Here is a 20,485-nt window from a genome sequence, read left to right as displayed (position 1 = left end):
TCCAGACACACAGCCCAGGCTTGTGCCCTGGGGAGATCACTTGCATGCTGCTAACGCAGCAAAAACAATGCAGGAGGTAGCAGTTACAAGTTAGCAGACTCTTCAGCCATAGCAGCCGCTGTGATTCTCCAGCAGTTTGACTTCACCCCTGAAGGCACAATCTATGATCTCTCAAGACAGACAGATGTCAACACATGTGACATCAGGTGCAAGGCAGGTAGAGAGATGGTTTTCAATATACAACCAGGAGCCTTGAAGTGCACTCCCAGTTGGCAAGGGAAATCTGGCTTCCTCAACTCCCTTGCTCAGCCAACACCAGTGTTATGCATGGTGCTTTTGAAGACACCGTGTGGTCAACTGGTGAGCAGATTTCTCAAGCAGAACCTAAAAGGTTCACCACTTCTTGCTGCAAGAGAGAACAAAGAGCCCAAGTTCACTGTGCCAGCTTCATGTCAGAGGAGCAAATTTCAGCCAGTCTCTCCAGGGCTGGGAAATTGGGATAGACATGGTGAGAAATAAATAAGGAGCTTGAAAAGCAAATTGACCGGAGAAGCTTGCGGAATAGAGAAGTGGCTGGCCCTGTCCCAATTGGGATGGAGGTAGTGCTAAGTTGCTTAGTAGGTTTTTTTGAGCTACTGGAAAACAGGTGTGATTTTGTGACCAGCAGCTCCTGGGCACTGCCAAAGTTTGTAGTGGGCGCTGCAAAAGCCTGCATGAGAATGATCTGCTCTTTCATCTGACCCATCTTTTTTCCTTGTGTCCTAGAAATACTACCCTCCAGACTTTGATCCATCTAAGATCCCCAAGCTTAAACTTCGAAAGGACAGGCAGTATGTGGTCCGACTGATGGCACCTTTCAACATGCGGTAAGGAAGAATGTTGTGCGAGACCCTTTTTCTCCCCTGAGAATTTTTGGGCCTTATTGGCTCAGTTACATCGCCAGAGCTTTCTGTGTGAAATGATTTAGTTGTGTGGAAGGTGTTTGTTAGGATTTTAATCTTGTTTTATCTGCAGGGTTGAGAAAGGTGAAAGGCACTTGGATCCTCAGGAATTTGTTGGTGATGTTTTCTAGGGATTTAAACCCATTCTCAGCTCTTGACCCTTTGTAAAGGTTCTTGGTTGGCTTGCCTTGTATTTCACCTTTCCTTGTATCCAACTATTTGATTAAAAATTTAACAGCCGTTTTAAGCAGCTAGTCCCCATCTTGAGGCCTCAGAACAAGGGGGAGAAAACATGTATGGAAAAGTAAGTTACTAGTTCTTATTATACTCTTTTCTCAGTCATTGTAAAAGAGGGAAATAGTGTAGCCTTATTAGACTTTACCGACTTGTGGGGTCTGCGTTGCTCCCGGGAGGGAGAAAGGAAGTCAAATGACACCGAAATTGATTCAGAGAAAGAGTTTATTCTGCTCTCCGGATAGCAGAAGGAACTTGCGTGGTCAGTCCACAGCAAGTCCAAAGAAATGATAAATTTCATGCAGTATATATATCCTCCAGGCACCCTCTCCCTCCTTCCCCAGGAATCCAGCCACGTCAGCTTATACACGCAGGCTGACATCACAGATGTTCCTGCTCCAGTACTCTTAACCATAAAAGGGTGTTCCTCTTCCTGTACTCTTGACCATAAAAGGGTGTTCCTGTTCCTGTTCCTATACTCTTATCTTGGAGCAAGAGGTCACCAACTCCTGGCGCCGTTCCCGGGTGGCTGACAAGGTTTGTGCCTCAGTGTAAGATAAGACCCAGATGCGTCATCCCTGCTCCACTTTGGAATGGACAAGGCCATTCATTAGGCATCACAGACTGATAAAGGAGAGAGCTTTGAGCACTTGTTTATACAGCTGGGTTTTGGCTCAAGAGCTCAAGTTAAAGCATTTTAGAAATGCTCCCTTGGAGAAGGAAAAATGCGGATTTTGGGGCCTGTTTCAGACTGACTGCCCAGTCAGGTTTTAGGTTTTGGAAACCCATTCCTTCAATAGGAGTCTCCTGAGCACCCTTCACAGACTACAGCCCCCAAGATGATTTGGGATGAAGCCATGTCTCTTAAAGTGCTGTCGCAGCAAGGTGGAACTAAGCTATGCATCCTTAAACAAAAAAATTAAAATGCTTTATTATTTACAATAATAAACCCAAAAAGTTCAAAACCTAAAAAGATTCCATTCGAGATATAATAAGAAGAAAGAACCAGATGTGAACGTGATAATTGAGATTACAGTTTCTGGTCTAATAATAATAATAATAATAATAATAATAATAATTTATTACTTATACCCCACCCATCTGGCCGGGCCTCCCTGAAGGAATGGGTTTCCCAAATCCAAAACTGAAACTGCACCAAAATCCCTATTTTTCCTTAGCTAAAATCCATTAACTTGAGCTCTGAGTCAATGTATAAACAAAAACCCGGCTGTGCTCAAAGCTCTCTCCCTAATCAGTCTATGACAGCAATGAGTGACCTTGCCAAGTTCCAGTAGAGCAGCAATGATGCGTCTGTGCCTTATCTTATATCCTGACCACAAAAGACGCACAGACCCAGTCTGGGAACAGCGCCAGAGGGTGTTCTTGGAGATGGTGACCTCTTGCTCCAAGATAAGAGTAGGAACAGGAATATCCTTTTATGGTCAGAAGTATAGGAAGGAATACCCTTTTATGGTCAGAAGTATAGGAAGGAATACCCTTTTATGGTTAAGAGTGCCGGAGCAGGAACATCTGTGATGTCAACCTGTGTGTACAAGCTGACGTAGCTGGATTCCTGGGGAAGGGGGAGAGGGTGCCTGGAGGATATACCGTATTTTTTGCTCTATAAGACTCACTTTTTCCCTCCTAAAAAGTAAGGGGAAATGTGTGTGTGTCTTATGGAGCGAATGCAGGCTGCGCAGCTATCCCAGAAGCCAGAACAGCAGGAGGGATTGCTGCTTTCACTGCGCAGCAATCCCTCTTGCTGTTCTGGCTTCTGAGATTCAGAATATTTTTTCCCTTGTTTTCCTCCTCCAAAAACTAGGTGTGTCTTGTGGTCTGGTGCGTCTTATAGAGCGAAAAATACGGTATATACTGCATGAAATTTCTCATTTCTTTGGACTTGCTGTCGACACACCACGCAGGTGCCTTTCTGCTGTTCCGGAGAGCAGAAATAAAGAACTCTTTCTCTGAACCAGCCCTCAGTGTCATTTGACTTCCTTCCTCCTGTCCGGGAGCAACGCAGACCCAATCAGTGAACCCCAGTAAGGTTACATCCCCAGCCACTCTGGGCGGCTTCCAACAGGATATTACAAACACAATAAAACATCAGACATTAAAAACTTCCCTAAACAGGGAAGTAATATAGGGTTGTAATACTCACAGCAATCTGTGTGGATTTACGTTTTCTTGTACCTTATTACATCAATACATATACAGTACTGCATTTTTCAGTGAAAACATTGCCAGGCTCTCATCTTTCCCTTACTTTTACCATACTTGTATGTTTAACCATATTTACAATATGCTAGACTTACCGTATTTTTCGCCCTATAGGACGCACTTTTCCCCCTCCAAAAATGAAGGGGAAATGTGTGTGCATCCTATGGGGCGAATGCAGGCTTTCGCTGAAGCCTGGAGAGCAAGAGGGGTCGGTGCGCACCGACCCCTCTCGCTCTCCAGGCTTCGCTCAGCTCTCCGCAAGCCGTGGGAGCCTGGCGCCGGGCTTCCACGGCTTGCAGAGAGCTGTGCAAAGCTTGAAGCCTGGGCGTGCTGAGCTCCCACGGGGCTCCCACGGCTTGCGGAGAGCTGCCTGTTCTGGGGGCTGGGGTCGGGGGAAGCTCGGGCTTCCCCCACCGCAGCCCCGTGCCTGGGGGGGGAATATATTTTTTTTTTACTTTATTTCCCCCCAAAAAAACTAGGTGCGTCCTATGGGCCGGTGCGTCCTATAGGGTGAAAAATACGGTAGTTATCTACAGGTGAAACTCGGAAAATTAGAATATCGTGGAAAAGTTCATTTATTTCAGTAATTCAACTTAAAGGTGAAACTAATATATGAGATAGACTCATGACATGCAAAGCGAGATATGTCAAGCCTTTATTTGTTATAATTGTGATATTATGGCACACAGCTGATGAAAACCCCAAATTAACAGTCTCAGAAAATTAGAATATTAAATGAAATCAGCAAAACAAGGATTACAAATAGAGCAATATTGGACCTCTGAGAAGTACAAGCATGCATATGTGCTCAGTACTTGGTTTGGGCCCCCTTTGCATCAATTACTGTCTCAATGCAGCATGGCATGGATGCCATCAGCCTGTGGCACTGCTGAGGTGTTATAGAAGACCAGGATGCTTCAATAGCAGCCTTCAGCTCTTCTGCATTGCTAGGTCTCATGTCTCTCATCTTTCTCTTGGCAATCCCCCATAGATATGGGGGTTAGGTGAGGCGAGTTTGCTGGCCAATCAAGCACAGTAATCCCATGGGCATTGAACCAGGTTTTGGTACTTTGGGCAGTGTAGGCAGGTGCCAAGTCCTGCTGGAAAATGAAGTCAGCATCCCCATAAAGCTCGCCTGCAGAAGGAAGCATGAAGTGCTCCAAAATCTCCTGGTAGACGGCTGCTGTCAGGGGCTCGGGAGCAGGAGCACAGGGGAGAGAGGAAATGGAGATTCCCAGGCAGATTCACAGGCAGATGCTCCCTCCGACCATCTGATGCACCTGTTTACCCACCTACCTATTTGGCCTCCCACCGATCCTGACGAAATAGCCAAGTTAATAGCTCAGCTGAAACCGGGCAAAGCCCCTGGGCCCGACCTGATCCCTGCTGAAGCCATCAAACTACACCCACAATGGTGGGCCGGCGTCTTAGCCAAAACCTTCGATGCAATCAACGCTTCCGGTCTCATCCCCAAAATATGGAAGGAGGCCATTATAGTACCAATTCATAAAAAAAGGTTCTCCAACGGAGCCGGAAAACTACCGTAACATCAGCCTCCTTTCGATCATAGGGAAAATTTATGCCAGCTTTTTGATGACCAAATTATTGCGATGGGTAGATGAGACTAACCAGATTGGCCATGAACAAGCAGGGTTCAGAACTTTATCATCTGGCACGGTTCTTTATCATCTGGCACGGAAGTACTCCTCCCCCCCCCCCCCGGGGCTACCTCTGTGCTGCCTTCTTAGATCTAAAGGCAGCCTTTGACAGCGTTCCTAGAAATATTCTTTGGGAGAAACTTGCGAAACAGGGCATTGATAGAAGACTCTTATGGCTCATAAGCCAGCTCCACGAAGGTACCCTTGCCAGAGTGAGATTCACTCCAGCGGGCGACCTTACAAATTCGATACCAATAAACAAGGGAGTGCGCCAAGGATGTATATTGGCTCCCTGCCTATTCAACCTATTCATCAGCGACATGCGAGCACCTCTAGTCAACTCATCTCCAAGTACACACGCGCCTAGACTAGCGGATTACCGCTGCCCACTCCTTTTATATGCGGACGACGCGGTAATTCTATCTTATACACGTGTTGGACTAACCAGAGCTCTGAAGATCTTTGCCACGTATTGTCAACTCAATCAATTAACCATCAACCATGCCAGGTCCAAGATTCTGATTTTCTCCAGAAGCCGGAGATTATACAAATGGAAGCTTGGTGGAGCAAAAATAGAGCAAGTCCTAAAATTTCAATACCTAGGAGTTATTTTTCAATACAATTTGGGGTGGAAAGCTCAAATTCAACACCTACTTAATAAGGCCAAAACCTTGTCATATGCGCTCCTCCGATTCTTCTTTTTGGACGGAGCTTTGCATGTTCCCTCGGCCCTAAAGGTGTTCAAGGCAAAAGTGGTTGCCGTGCTTGCTTATGCTGCCCCGCTCTGGGCCGTGATGACAGAGCTTGCTCCCCTTGAGACTCTGCAAAGCCAATTCCTACGTCGGCTCCTAATGCTCCCCCTGTGCATAAGCAATGCAGCCATGCGACTAGAATTGAAGGTCGCATCCTTAGAAACTTGCCTGTGGAAGCAAGTCTTCAATTACTGGTTATCATTGTGGCATAGATTACCAAACCATTACCTTGTCCAATGCTTATGGCGAGATGAATTCTCTAGCCTTTGGACTAGTAGAATTCATGCCAAACTCCTGAGTTATGGAATCTCTCCCTCAGATTCCCTAAAACTAGACCAAATCACTGCTCAAAGACTGATCCGCCAAAGACTGGATGACATCGATTTACAGCGAAATTATACGCTGGGGGGAGGTGCTTGTTCGCCCCAGAACATTGGTATCACTTTAACTTACTGCGTTCCATCATACCTTTCCTCCCTTTCGACTGTTGCCCATAGACTGGCCTTCACCAAAGCGAGGTTTAACGTTTTTCCCTCCAATGTCCTGAGACATAGGTTCTCAAAGGGCCAAGCCCCCGCCGTGTGCGAATGTGATAAGGTGACGCCGGAGTCGCTCCAGCACATTATGTTCACTTGCCCCTTGTTCAATGTGCCACGGGCAAATTTGTTGGGATCAATCATACAGAAACTAGAGGGTACCCCACCAAAATTCCACCTTGCCCAAATCCTGCAGGACAAGGATACCCACACGACCCTGAAGGTGGCTAGGTTCCTAGTTGCTGTCCTTTCCCAAAAGCGACGCCAAGGAGCACTACAAGCAAATTAAGGCGTAGTATGCCTTTCCATTTTATAGTATTTTATTGTTATAGTGGTGTTTTAGCGATTGCTTTTTTTTTCCCCTACGGCACAAGCTGTTATTTATGTGTTGTTTTTACCTGTATGGGCCTATGGCCATAATAAATGAAATTTCCAATTTCCTGGACGGACCAGGCGGAGCAGTCCTTTCGGAGATTCAAGTGTCTCTTCGCGTCCGAAGAACAGCTGCTACACGTAAACCCCAGCAAACCAATGAGGGTTGAGACGGACGCCTCGGACAGAGCGGTGGGGGCGGTCCTGTTGCAGCAAGATCCGCAAGGGGACTGGAGGCCATGCGCATTCTACTCCAGGAAACTCAGCAAGTCGGAACAGAACTACACCATCTGGGACAGGGAGTTGCTGGCCATTCATGCAGCCTTCAAGGCGTGGCGGCACTTCCTCGTCGGAGCCAGACACACAGTGCAGGTCCGCAGGGACCATAAGAACCTGGAGTACTGGCGCACGGCACGGTTCCTGAACCAGAGACACATCCGCTGGGCGGAGTTCTGTGCGGATTTCGATTTCCGGATAGAATACGTCCCGGGAGACAACAACGTCATGGCGGATGCACTATCCAGGAAGCCTCAGTATCTCGAGGAAGCGGCACCGGTGGCGGCCAAACACATTTTCGCACCGAAAGCGTGGGCGTGCGCTTCAGCCGCCGTGGACCTGGACGCGGTGCGTCGAGCGCTGCAGACGGATTCGTTCGCACAATCCAAGATGGAGGAGGTGCGAAGAGGCACAGCGAAGGACGACGAGTTCCAGATACGAGACGGACTGCTCATCCGCAAAGGGGCTCTCTACGTACCCGGAGACGACCTCCGCGCGAAAGTCCTGCAGCAGTTACACGACGCGCCCAGCGCTGGGCACTTCGGCAAGGACAAGACGGCGGAATTAGTAACCAGAGACTTTTGGTGGCCCAAGATGAGGGGAGAAGTCGCGGATTACGTCTCCAGGTGTGACACCTGCCAAAGGGCCAAGCCAGTACACAGGAAGCCGGCGGGTCTGCTAGAACCTCTACAGACGCCGCTCGAACCGTGGGAGAAAGTGGCCCTGGACTTTGTCACAGATCTGCCCAGCTCGCGAGGCAAAACAGCGGTACTCGTGGTCGTAGACATGTTCTTTTTTTTATAATAAATTTTTATTGGTTTTACAACATATATTAACAGACAAGAACTGACAATTCACAACATAACACGTTAACAAACAAACATATAAACACGTATAATTTCATCACCTTTTTTTCTTAAACCTTATTTCAACGACTTCCCCATACCTCCCTTTTCTGCATCCCTGTTTTAAACTTTTTCAGCAACCCCTAATTTCAATTACTTATAATTCACTTTCTTTAATCCTTTTTCTCTTACCCAATTATTTGTCACTGCAATTCTGTTTTACATTACCCATGACATTTTAGCACTCATTAATTTTACAACAGTTCTTAAGACTGTTGTAACTTTAAATTTTAAAACTTTAAATTTCTTCCTTGGTCGCGGATTCTGCCAGTCATCTCAGCCAGTCCCATATAGTCAATCACCTTCGTCTGCCACTCTTCCAGCATGGGTAGTTCTTGTGTCTTCCAATACTTTGCTAAAAGAACTCTTGCTGCTGTTGTAGCATACATAAAAAACGTCCTATCTTTCCTTGACACCAATTGGCCTACCATGCCCAAGAGGAAGGCCTCTGGTTTCTTGTGAAAAGTACACTTAAGTACCTTCTTAATTTCATTATAGATCATTTCCCAAAAGGCCTTGATCTTTGGGCACGTCCACCAAAGGTGGTAGAAAGTACCTTCAGTTTCCTTACATTTCCAGCATTTATTATTGGGCGTATGATAGATTTTTGCAAGCTTGACTGGGGTCATGTACCACCTGTAAATCATTTTCATAATGTTCTCTCTTAAGGCATTGCATGCCGTAAACTTTATACCGGTAGTCCATAACTGTTCCCAGTCAGCAAACATGATGTCATGACCAATGTCTTGTGCCCATTTAATCATAGCTGATTTAACCGTCTCATCCTGTGTATTCCATTTCAACAGCAAGTTATACATTCTTGACAGATTCTTAGTATTGGGTTCCAAAAGCTCTGTTTCTAATTTTGACCTCTCCACCTGGAAGCCAATTTTCCTGTCCTGTTTGAAGACTTCATTTATCTGGTAGTAATGAAGCCAGTCTCTTACTTTAGACTTCAATTTCTCATAACTCTGCAATTTCACTTTTCCCTCCTCATGCTCTGTAATTTCCCAATATTTTGGCCATTTGGATTCCATATTAAGTTTTTTCACTTCCTTAGCTTCCATTGGTGACAACCACCTAGGGGTTTTGTTTTCCAACAAATCTTTGTACCGAATCCAAACATTATATAGTGCTTTCCTGACAATATGGTTTTTGAAACCTTGATGTGTTTTAACCTTGTCATACCATATATATGCATGCCAGCCAAACCTGTTATTGAACCCTTCCAAATCCAAAATGTCTGTGTTTTCAAGAAGCAGCCAGTTTTTCAGCCAGCAAAAAGCCGCTGATTCATAATACAATTTTAAGTCCGGCAGGGCAAACCTGTTGGGATCTCAAGCCATATCAGAGGAATTTGGCCACTCTCCAGGTGCCCGGCTTGAGTTCCTTGTTGATCTCCCCCGTCAGCGACTCCCGGCAAGACAAGGCGAGATCCCGGCGATCCTTCTTCAAACGTGAGAAGAACACACCTTTCCTCCCCCATCCCCAGGGAGGGGAGAGAGACAGACAGAAATGTATTTACATGCCTTTATTTCTGTCTTTCCAGCAGTGCAGAGAAAACATGTCTGCACTGTCTTTACTGCAACAGCAGAGAGAGAATAACTCCACCCATGTACTTCTGGTACAGGGTCATGTGACACTCTGAGCTAACATCCGGTGCTCAGTGCACAGAATAGACTGTCCCTTGTTCCCACGGTACAGTCCCATAACATCAACATCCTGTTTGGCTTTCCAGCCATCTGGAGCACTCAGCAGCATTGCTCCTTTTTTACATCAGTTAGTATCTTAAATTTTATTCTGGGCTTTTTGCCCTGCCAGACAAATCTAGATATGTCTTTTTGCCACCTCTTGAAACAATCCATTTTATCCACAATCTGCAATGTTTGAAACAAAAATAACATTCTCGGCAAAACATTCATCTTAATAACAGCAATTCGGCCTAACAAGGAAAGTCTCAAATTTGACCATATTTCTAAATCTTTCTTAACTTCTGTCCAACATTTCTCATAATTATCTTTAAATAAGTTCACATTCTTAGATGTCAAATTAATCCCCAGGTATTTCACCTTCTTTGCTACCATTAAACCAGTTTCGCTCTGGAACTTCTCTCTTTCAGCAACTGTTAGATTTTTATCCAGTACTTTCGTTTTCTGTTTGTTCAACTTAAAACCTGCTACTTGACCAAATACTTGTATTAGCTCTAAAACTCTTCTCGTACTAGTGTTTGGCTCTTGTAAAGTTAATACTAGATCATCTGCAAACGCTCTCAATTTATATTGTTTAGCTCTGACCTGAATCCCTTTAACCAGCTGGTCCCCTCTGATCATGTTTAATAAAACCTCCAAGACAGATATAAAAAGTAATGGGGATATTGGGCACCCCTGTCGTGTCCCTTTTTCAATAGCGAATTCTTCAGTAACCACATTATTTACAATCAATTTTGCTTTTTGTTCAGAATAAATTGCACCTATACCATTCTCAGAGCCTTGGCCTACCCCCATCCCTTGAAGATTCTTTTTCATGAAGCTCCAAGAAATATTGTCAAAGGCTTTCTCCGCATCCACAAATATTAATACTGCCTTGGTATTAATATTAACTTCTAATAACTCCATAATATCTATTATATTTCTCACATTATCTGATAGATGTCTTCCTGGAAGAAAGCCCGCTTGGTCTTTATGAATCTCCCCCACCAAAACTCTTTTCAATCTTTTTGCCAAAATGTCTGCAAAAATTTTGTAATCCACATTGAGTAATGATATAGGGCGGTAGTTCTTAATCTGGTTCTTCTCAGTCTCTGATTTTGGTATAAGTGTAATGTACGCTTCTTTCCACGATTCAGGTGCCTTCTTCCCCTCTAAAATTTCGTTACAGACCTCCTTCAAAGGTTGTATAAGCCATTCTTTCAGAGCTTTGTAATATCTGGAGGTCAGTCCATCAGGTCCTGGAGATTTTCCCAATTGCATATTTTGAATGGCTCCCTCAATTTCTTGATCAGTTATCTTCTGATTCAAAATCACTTTACTTTGTTCAGAAATTTTTTGTAATCCATATTTTTTAAGAAATTCTTCTATTTCTTTTTCATTCACCGGCCCTTGTGCATAAAGTCTCCTGAAATAATTGGTTTACAAATGTTCTTTCCCTCAACTTCTAGATTTGTAACCGTATTCTGTTTTTGCCTCTTCTTCAGTTGCCATGCCAGAAGTTTCCCACATTTATCTGCCGATTCAAATGTCTTTTGTCTCATTTGTTTTATTTTCCATTCTATCTCTTGATTCATCAATTCCATATATTGTCTCTGATAAAACTTAATTTCTCTCAAAATTTCATGTGACTTTGGTTTAGATCTCAATTTTTTCCCCTTCTTTTATCTTTTCCAAAATCTTATCCTTCTTCTCATTCTGTCTCTTCCTTTTTCTAGCATTCTGTTGTATTAAAAATCCTCGCATGACGGCTTTGCTTGCGTCCCAGATTACTCTTTTTTCCACTTCTGTTCTCAGATTTATCTCAAAGTAGTCCTTTACCTCTTTCTGGGCCTTTTTATACACCTCTTCATCTCTAAACAGGGAGTCATTCATCCTCCATCTAAAGGAACCAGCTGTTGTTGAATTCATCTTCATCTTTACAGCATTATGGTCGGAGCAAGTCTTTGGGCAGATTTCCACTTTCTTTATCTTTGATGCCATCCCACTAGTTATCCATATTTGGTCAATTCTGGTCCAAGTCATTTTTGCTTCAGAAAAGAAAGTTCCCTCCCTCTCAAGAGGGTTCCTTGTTCTCCAAATGTCAATCAGGTTCATATTGTCTGTCATTTCAAAGAAAGTCTTTGGTAGTCTCCCATCCTTGGAGACCACCTGTCTTTGTGCTTTGTCCATGTTTGTAGAGACCACTCCATTCATATCTCCCATCAAAATTACATTGTAGTCCAAATAGTCCATTAATGTCTCATGCAATTTCTTGAAAAATTCTGACTTCCCTTCATTTGGTGCATAAATTCCTATTATCAGTAATTTTTCTCCTTGAACTTGAATTTCAATTGCCAAATACCTTCCTTGTTCATCTTTAAAAATTAATTTAGGGGCCAACTTTTCCTTTGCATAGATCACCACTCCTCTTTTCTTCACTTTGTCCGATGAGATAAATTCCTGTCCTAATCTTTTATTAATAAGTAATTTTCGGTGTACTCTGGTCACGTGTGTTTCTTGTAAACAAATCAAGTCCAATTGTTCTTTTTTTAGAATATGAAAGACCTCACGTCTTTTCCTAGGAAGATTCAGTCCATTACAATTCCAGCTTAGAAATTGCAGAGACATCTTGTTGTTTACTTGATTGTTCCCCCAACTGCTCCAAGCAAGTCTTCTCCTGTTGGTGTTTTAAGCCCAAAAGATAAGTTTGAGATGTCTGGTACTTCTGCTAGATCTGTAGGTTCCGCCGTTTCCTTCGAAAGGTCCTCCTCGTTCCTTGTCAGAAACTGTTCTTTATCTTGCACTGTTTTTATCTTAATTTTCTTTCCTTTGTAGTTAAAAGACAGGCCTTGTGGGAACTCCCATCTGAATAGTATGTTATTCTTTCTCAATAGAGTGACCAAGTCCTTGTAATAAGTCCTCACTTCCAAAATATATTTAGGAATGTCTTTGAATATCTGCACACGGGAATCTTCAATCTCAAGAGCTCTTTGAAAATGTAAATTTAATATCTTATCTCTCTCCTCCTGAGATCTCAAAGTTATCAAGCAGTCTCTTGGGCTCTTTCTGTTTTGTCTCCTGCCCAGTCTGAAAGCGGTTACTATCTTGAATTCCTCTTCTTTCAAATTGTCCTGCCAAAATTCCAGAAACTCTTTTGTAAGAAAGTCTATCAAGTTATCCTTTTCACTTTCTGGGATCAATCTCAATCTCAAATTCCTATTTTTCTTCTGTAGTTCCAACAAAGACAGGGCCGCATCATGTTCTTCCAGCTTTTTGCAGACTGGTACTAACTTTTCCTGTGTAGTTTCTGCAGAAGTTTTTGCCTCTTCTGCAGAAGTTTTTGCCTCTTCAGCGATCTTTCTAGTTGTCTCACTTTCTTGAACCAATTTGTTTATTGACTCTGTATTTAAATCCATTTTTGTTGACAGTTCTTTCAGTTGTTTAGAGTTTTCCGTACTCTGCTTTGTAAGCGTTTCCAAAGCTTCATTTATTTTAACTAGTGCCTGTGTCACTGAATCCATAGATAAAGTTGTAGTCACGCCTGCTGCAGCTGAACTTGAAATAGAGCCCCTTTTTTCTGAGCAGCTTTACTCTTAGCTCTTGTTGTTATCTCTTCTGCTGGGCCACTCATGTCCCAAGGTCGTTCCCACGGGAATTACTTTCAGATGGAAAACTCCACAAGCCTGTTCCTTACAGTGAAAATAATAACTGTTTCCCTGCAACCCTCTAGAGGGAGCAGTCCAAAGTTCCAAATACAAAGAAACAAGGGTTCCCTTCAAAGGTAACAAAAATAGCAACCAATTGTCCAATTTTTTCCAAATGTTATCAATTTGTAACTTTCCAGAGTGCCAGACTTGTAGCAAATAAGGTCTTTACTTGTTGTAAAAGGCAGAGCACCAACTTTGTATCAAGTCTCTAATGACAGTTCTTAGCCCCGGTAGCTCACTTTCCAGGCAGTCCTCCCCAAGGGTTCAAAACGGCAGAAAATTCCCCTTCTATGCTTCTTTCATGCAGGTAATACCAATCAAAAGTCTTCCCCCCCCCTGCCCCTGCCTGCTAAGGGGGGGATTTAAGTCCAATGTCTGAGTCCGTCAATTTTAAAGCTGCTTCCTGTCAAATTGCAGCTTCCTATTTCGTTGCTTTAGTTAACATGCAGTCCGGGGAAGGCAGACTTCCTTACTTTTTGCCTTCTCCGTTTTCAGCCAATTTACAGGTATTTTCTTTTAAAGTTGTTGTTCAGTCTTACTCACGGATAATCCAATTAAGTTCCAAATGTCAGGAAGGAATCGGCGCTCTCCGTCAATGGCGACGTGGCTTCACTCCACGGGCTGGGTAGCGACTCTCAGCACCGCGCTCCCCGATGCCGCTCCGGAGCCTTTAAAAAGGCTCCTTTGCAGTAAGGGGGGCGCTTAAGGTGCCCACCGAGTCTCCGTGCTCTCAGGCTTCCGCGCCTGAGATTTTAGGGGTCCCCGCTTCGCCGTAGCGGTCAGACCCGAACTCGTGGAGCAGTCTCCCTGAGCGGAGCTCAGCCGGAGACCGCCATTGAGCGCTGGCGCCGACCGGAAGTCCCGTAGACATGTTCACCAAGATGGCGCACTTCATTCCTTGCGCAAAGGTGGCCACAGCGGAACAGACCGCCAAGCTGTTCATAGACCACGTGTTCAAAGCTCACGGCTTGCCGCGGTCCCTCCTGTCCGACCGGGGTCGCCAATTCATCTCGAGCTTCTGGCAGAGGCTGCTGGGCATCCTGAACGTCAAGATCAACTTAGCGTCGGCACGACACCCGCAGACCAACGGACAAGCGGAGAGGGTCAACGCCATCATGCAGCAGTACCTGCAATGCTATGCGAATCAACAACCCTCGACCTGGGTGGACTACCTACCGCTGGCCGAGTTTGCCTACAACAACACGAAGCACGGGTCTACAGGGGTGACACCGTTCTTCGCCAACAATGGGCGGCATCCCAGAACCTTCCCGGGGTTAGAGACGAAGGGGGAGGGGGAGCCACGGGGAGCAGAGCACTTAGCAGCAGAGTTACAGGAGGTCCACGAGCAACTCCGAAGGCACTTGGAACTGGCGAAACATGCCTACAAAATGCAGGCAGACAGGCACAGGAGAGTCGGGGAAGACATCCAGGTGGGGGACTGGGTCTGGTTAGCAGCCCAGGCAGTGCCAGCCAGGACGTTAGCTAAGAGGAAGCTCAAACACAAGCAGCTGGGGCCTTACCAGGTCGCGGCACAAATCAATCCAGTGGCCTTCCGGTTGACACTCCCGGAGGGCTCCAGAATGCATCCAGTCTTTCATAGGTCAGTGCTCACACCCTACAGGGCACCCCACAGGTTTCAGGCACCAGGGAACGCGCCAGACCCACTTAACAAATCGCCAACAGGGGAGGGGTCACAGAGGGCGACGCCACTCAACGAGGTCACAGAGATTTTGGACTCGAGGTGGGGGGAAGAGGGAGTGGAATATCTCCTCGCCAGGGAAGGTACCCCAGCCAGCGCCAACAGGTGGATACCGTGCTATGCCGTGGAGGAGCACTATCTCAAAGACGAGTTCCATGCACTCTTCCCACACAGACCTATGCCGGCAGAGTATTTCGACGACTGGCTTTTCACACCCACACTTTCAGCCAGTACGTTCCAGGGTTTTTCATCAACTGAGGAGACAACGCCGGAAACAAGCTCCCCGGAGGGGTCACTCTCGGGGTTTGTCACAGACCGCTCCTATTGGTGGGACAATCAACCGGAGGTGGGGTGGAGCAGGGAACTGCTGCGGGGACCCTTACACGCAGCCTCACCCGAGGTACCAGGGGGAGGGAAGGACATGGACGTGTTGGGGGAGGATCCTGGATTCGAGCACAACAGCAGAGAGATGGAAGTAGAAGAAATCGACGTCGACGAGCCCATAGCGGTCTGGCCGGATCCCGCTGGCCGGCTGCACACCAGGGGGGAAGAACGGTATCCCGCACTCACACCCACAGCACTGGAGCACCCGGAACCCACACCCGAAGAGGGGGAGGGGGGAAGGGGGGCTTCGAGGGGGGGATGGATGTCAGGGGCTCGGGAGCAGGAGCACAGGGGAGAGAGGAAATGGAGAGCGAAGGGGAAGAATCCGAGGGCAGCGTAGGGGAGTATGACAGTGACCCGAGAGATTCCATGAGCTTCTCCAGCGAATCAGAAGATTCCCAGAAGGGGGCGCCGATGGTCAGGGCAAGGGGGGTCCCAGGGGGGACGCACCAGAAACAAGGAGCCAGCGGGGACCCCCAAAGCAGCAGCGGGGGATCAGGACCAGTTTCCCCACCAGAGCGTAGTGGGGGGGAAGAGTCACATGTGTCAGGACCAGCGTCTCCTCTAGCGGGGAGAGAAGATGAGTCAGGGCTGACCACGCCTCCATCGAAGAGTGGGGGAATGGAGGGGAGGTCAGTTGCAGCTAGCCTCCCCGAAGGGGGAAGCAGTGACAGCAGCAGTGAAACGGTCAGGAGGAAAGTTGCTGGCTGGGCGCGCGCGCCAAGTTCAAATGTACAGGCACGAGGGACAGCAGGAGACCCGGATTGGGAACCAGCTCCTAAAGCCCGCCGGAGGGAGGGGGAAGACTCAGGGGAATCAGCGTCAGAAGAGTCTAGAAAGGGCGAGACCCCGACGGACAGGCGGAACCAGAGGAGGAAAGAGCAGAGGAAGAGGTGGAGCAAGGCTAGAGTCTTAAACTGGTGTCTGGGGGGAGGAGATTCAGACGGAGCTTCAGCGGTCTAGGGTTTGAGACGTAGAGCTGCACGCTGCGGCTGTGGAAGTGAAACTGAACTTCAATAAAGACATTCGTACTTAACAACGAAGCGGCGTTGGTCCTTTGTGAGCTGGGATCTCGGGCAGCTCTGACAGCTGCGTTGACCCTGGACTTAATGAAGCACAGTGGACCAACACCAGCTGATGGCATGGCTCCCCAAATCAACACTTCACACTGGACTTCAAGCATTGTGTGCCTCCCCATTCTTCCTCCAGACTCTGGGTCCTTGGTTTCCAAATGAGATGCAAAAGTTGCTCTCATCAGAAAAGAGGACTTGGAACCACTGAGCAACAGACCAGTTCTTTTTTTTTCTTTAGCCCAGGCAAGATGCTTCTGACGTTGTTTCTTGTTCAGGAGCGGCTTGACAAGAGGAATATGACATTTGAAGGCCATCTCCAGGATCCGTCTGTGTGTGGTGGCTCTTGATGCACTAACTCCAGCCTCAGTCCACTCCTTGTGAAAGTCCCCAACACGTTTGAATGGTCTTTTCCTGACAATCCTCTCCAGGCTGTGGTCATCCCTGCTGCTTGTGCACCTTTTTCTTCCACACTTTTCCATTCTGCATAACTTTCCATTAATGTGCTTCGATACAGCACTTTGGGAACATCCAACCTCTTCTGCAATTACCGTTTGAGGCTTTCCTTCCTTATGGAGGGTCTCAACGATGGCTTTCTGCACAACTGTCAAGTCAGCAGCCTTCCCCATGATTGTGCTTCCTACTGAACCCATTGCAGGTGTTATGGATTGAATAGCTACTGCACCTTTTCACAATATTCTAATTTTCTGAGATTGTTAATTTGGGGTTTTTATCAGCTGTATGCCATAATCATCACAGTTATAACAAATAAAGGCTTGACATATCTCGCTTTGTATGTCATGAGTCTATCTCATATATTAGTTTTACCTTTTAAGTTGAAATAATGAAATAAATGAACTTTTCCACAATATTCTAATTTTCGGAGTTTCACCTGTATTCCTCCAAAGCCCCAATATTAAGTAATAGTCATCCTAGCATCTTGTTCTCATACTGGCCATCCAGAGGCCCCAGTGGGGAATTATTGGTATAAGAAGAAGCAACTGTTTAAACTGTCTAGGTGCAAGACCTGTGGCGAGTACATCTACAAATGAAAGAAGTTCAACGCCCGGAAGGAGACGGTCCAGAATGAGTCTTACCTGGGGCTTCCCATCTTCCGGTTTTATATCAAATGAACCTGCTGCCTTGCAGAAATCACCTTCAAGGTATGAGCTGTCTTCATCCTTCTTTTCCCCCTGTGCAGCTGAAAAACAATAATGGAAATACACCATTTGCTGCATCAATGCAATAGCAAATTGGAAACACCGGTCAGTGGGAAAGTATTCTGCACTAACTGCAGGTTCTGGGTCAAGCACAAGGGAACCCCCAAATTGAGTGGCATTGCAGTGATCCAGACTTGAGGTAACCAGCGCATGATGAAGAAAGTCCTTGTCCTTGAGGTGTGTTGATCATGCATTCCTTAGCACAGGATAATTACAGGTATCTCCCTACATATGCAGGGGTTACATTCTGGGCTCCTGCAGATAAGCAGACACCCTCTAAACACCCTCTCTGCTGCTTTCTCTCCAATCTGGACCAAAAATACTGTATCCAGAAATTGTGTATAATTAGAATTGAAGCTCTGGGACCTACTGGAGGCAGGGAGGCTGAGCAGTTTAAACAAAGCCCAACTGTGTCTCCAGACTTTTTGTGGCTTCCACCACCCTCACTGACATTCTCTTCCGGCTCTGGGGAGGGTCTCCTTGTAAGCCACATGGACTCTGCAGCGCTCTCCTGTCATTTCCAGCTTTGAATCAAATTATTTATTTCCCTGTACCGCTTATATATGCGGTTGCGTGTGAGTCGATCGCGCGCAAGTGGAGGGACACCTGTACAAGAGAATTGCCATTTGAAGACTTTGTGATTCTGCCTCCCTGCTATGCGTCCTAAATAAATTGGCAGTGTTTGATTATTTGTGTTCCTTTAGCTAACCATGGCTCAAGACAGCTTGGGCAAATAAAGTTTTTTGTTTAGTAAGAATGTAACCTGTCCTGCTGGGTCAGACCCCAAAGGTCCCTCAACTAGTCCAGCATTTTTCTTTCCCCAGTGGACAAACAGATGAGGGCTTGAAGGCCAGAACCTCTCCTGCTGCGAGGAATGAAGCAGCAGCTGCTGGATCAGGTTTAGCCCAGCATGCTGTCCTCACAGTGGCCAACCGTGCGCTCATGGTGCGCTCCCTGACTAGCAGTTGTGCACAGGCCAGGAGCAACTTGTCCTATGTGTCTCCCACTGAAATAGCTCCCTCTTGCTTCCTGTGTCCCTGTCAGACAGACCCCGAGAACACAGACTATGCCATGGAGCATGGGGCCACGCGGAACTTCCAGGCCGAGAAGCTACTGGAGGAAGAGGAGAAGCGCCTGCAGAAAGAGCGAGAGGATGAAGAGCTGAACAACCCAATGAAGGTATTTTCCACCAGTCCCACAAGGGAAAACTTCCCTTTCATTTAAGTTCCTGTTCATTAATTGCTGTAGGTTGCTTTGAGTTAATTTGGTTAAACTAGTTAGTTTAATTGACAACAACAAAGGCGAGTGTAAGAATAACGAAGTAATAAAAACATATGTTCCTGCTTTACCCCTAAGGTTTTGGAGAACAGGACCAAGGACTCCAAGCTGGAGATGGAAGTTCTGGAGAACCTCCAGGAGCTGAAGGAGCTGAACCAGCGCCAGGCCCACGTGGACTTTGAGTCCATGCTGCAGCAGTACAAAGACTATGAGGAGCAGCAGAAAGAACGGGAGCTGGAGGAGGATGAGCAGGAGACAAAGTGAGCCAGGGCTGCCTCACATACACCAAAACGGGGGGTGGGGGTGGGTTGCTAGTGCTGACAGCGGTGTGTGAATGTTTTATTGCTAACTAGGGGCTGCTACTCCTGCCTGCTTTGCTTGCCTAACCCTCTCCTTCCCCTTAGAGCTTGCCAGAAGCATGATGATGATGATGATTTATACCCTGCCCATTGGCTGGGTTTCCCCAGTCACTCTGGACGGCTTACAGCATATATAAAAACTTAGTAAAACTGCCCCCCACCCTCACTTATCATTTCCCCTGCCAGGCCTGCCCCCATGTTGGAGGTGCAGATGAGAAGGGCAGGGAGAACTGCAAAAAGCTTAAACCTTCTCATGCTGTCACCAGCCATCTTGCCACCTCTTCTGGCAATCTTGTTCCTTCCTGTGCTCCTCCTCCTGATGGAATAGCTCTTCATAATTTGCTGGGTGGCAGCAGCAGAAGGAGCAGGTCCCTGAGCCGGCCCGGGAGGAGGGAGGTGGCTGATAGTAGCACCAGCCAGTTGTGTTGCTGGTCGGCCAGACAAAGTGGATCCTGGAGGCAGGGGCCCTGGCACTGGGAGACTGAGGAGCCGATGGAATTTGTGGACAGCTGCCGCCCATCTGCAGTTTGCCTGGGCTTCCTATCCACTGCTTCTTGTCACACTGTTGTTCAGGGTTTCCCAAACTTGGGTCTCCAGCTGCTTTTGGACTGCAATTCCCATAATCCCTGAACACTGGTCCTGCTGACTAGGGATGATGGGAATTGAGACCCAAGTTTGGGAAACCCTGCTGTAGCTCATCGTGCCACCTTCCTGTGGCCAACTAGCTAGCAGCATGACTACATTTTTACATGTTTATTACATAGTAAAATTTAGAATTGCTTTCCACCCCCTACTCCCTGAACCCTGGTTTCCTTTGACAAAATCTTACCCTTAGAGCAGCTAGCAGCAACCTGAAATTTGACATGTGCACAATGAGCTAACCTGCTACATTCCTGTGTTCTGCCTGCTTATATATCACCCTGCCAGAACTATGCTGGAACAAGCTCAGAGGAGGAGGCTGCTACAAGACTCTGATTCAGAGGATGCGGACTCTGCTTCACGTCCTGCTAAGCTGTTTGCAAAAGTGAAGCCTACAGACATCTTGCAAGAGGTATTGTGCGGAGAGGACTGTCCCACCACAGACAGGTGCATCCCCGAGATGCCCCCTGAGCCCCAGGCCATGTCTCTTTTTTTTAAATTTCTTTTTATTGAGTTTCTCTTTAAAAAAAACCAAAAGAAAAAAAAA

The 20,485-nt window shown here is 46.5% G+C and overlaps 1 protein-coding gene across 1 annotated transcript; it reads left to right on the top strand.

Annotated features, from left to right (window-relative positions):
* The first annotated feature begins 737 nt into the window (after positions 1–737).
* On the top strand, positions 738–20,195 carry LOC310753862 (splicing factor YJU2-like). The gene is made up of 5 exons (XM_083595232.1): positions 738–866; positions 17,461–17,605; positions 18,707–18,841; positions 19,019–19,200; positions 20,135–20,195. Exons 3-5 carry the CDS (start codon positions 18,734–18,736, stop codon positions 20,178–20,180), a joined length of 336 nt encoding a protein of 111 aa, XP_083451358.1. The 5' UTR covers positions 738–866; positions 17,461–17,605; positions 18,707–18,733; the 3' UTR covers positions 20,181–20,195.
* The last annotated feature ends 290 nt before the right edge of the window (positions 20,196–20,485 follow it).

This window comes from Podarcis filfolensis, assembly GCF_964270895.1.
Source record: "Podarcis filfolensis genome assembly, chromosome: W".
NCBI classification, from domain to species: Eukaryota; Metazoa; Chordata; class Lepidosauria; order Squamata; family Lacertidae; genus Podarcis; species Podarcis filfolensis.
Note: the sequence above shows the minus strand (reverse complement) of the source record. Positions and strands in the feature narration are given on the sequence as shown.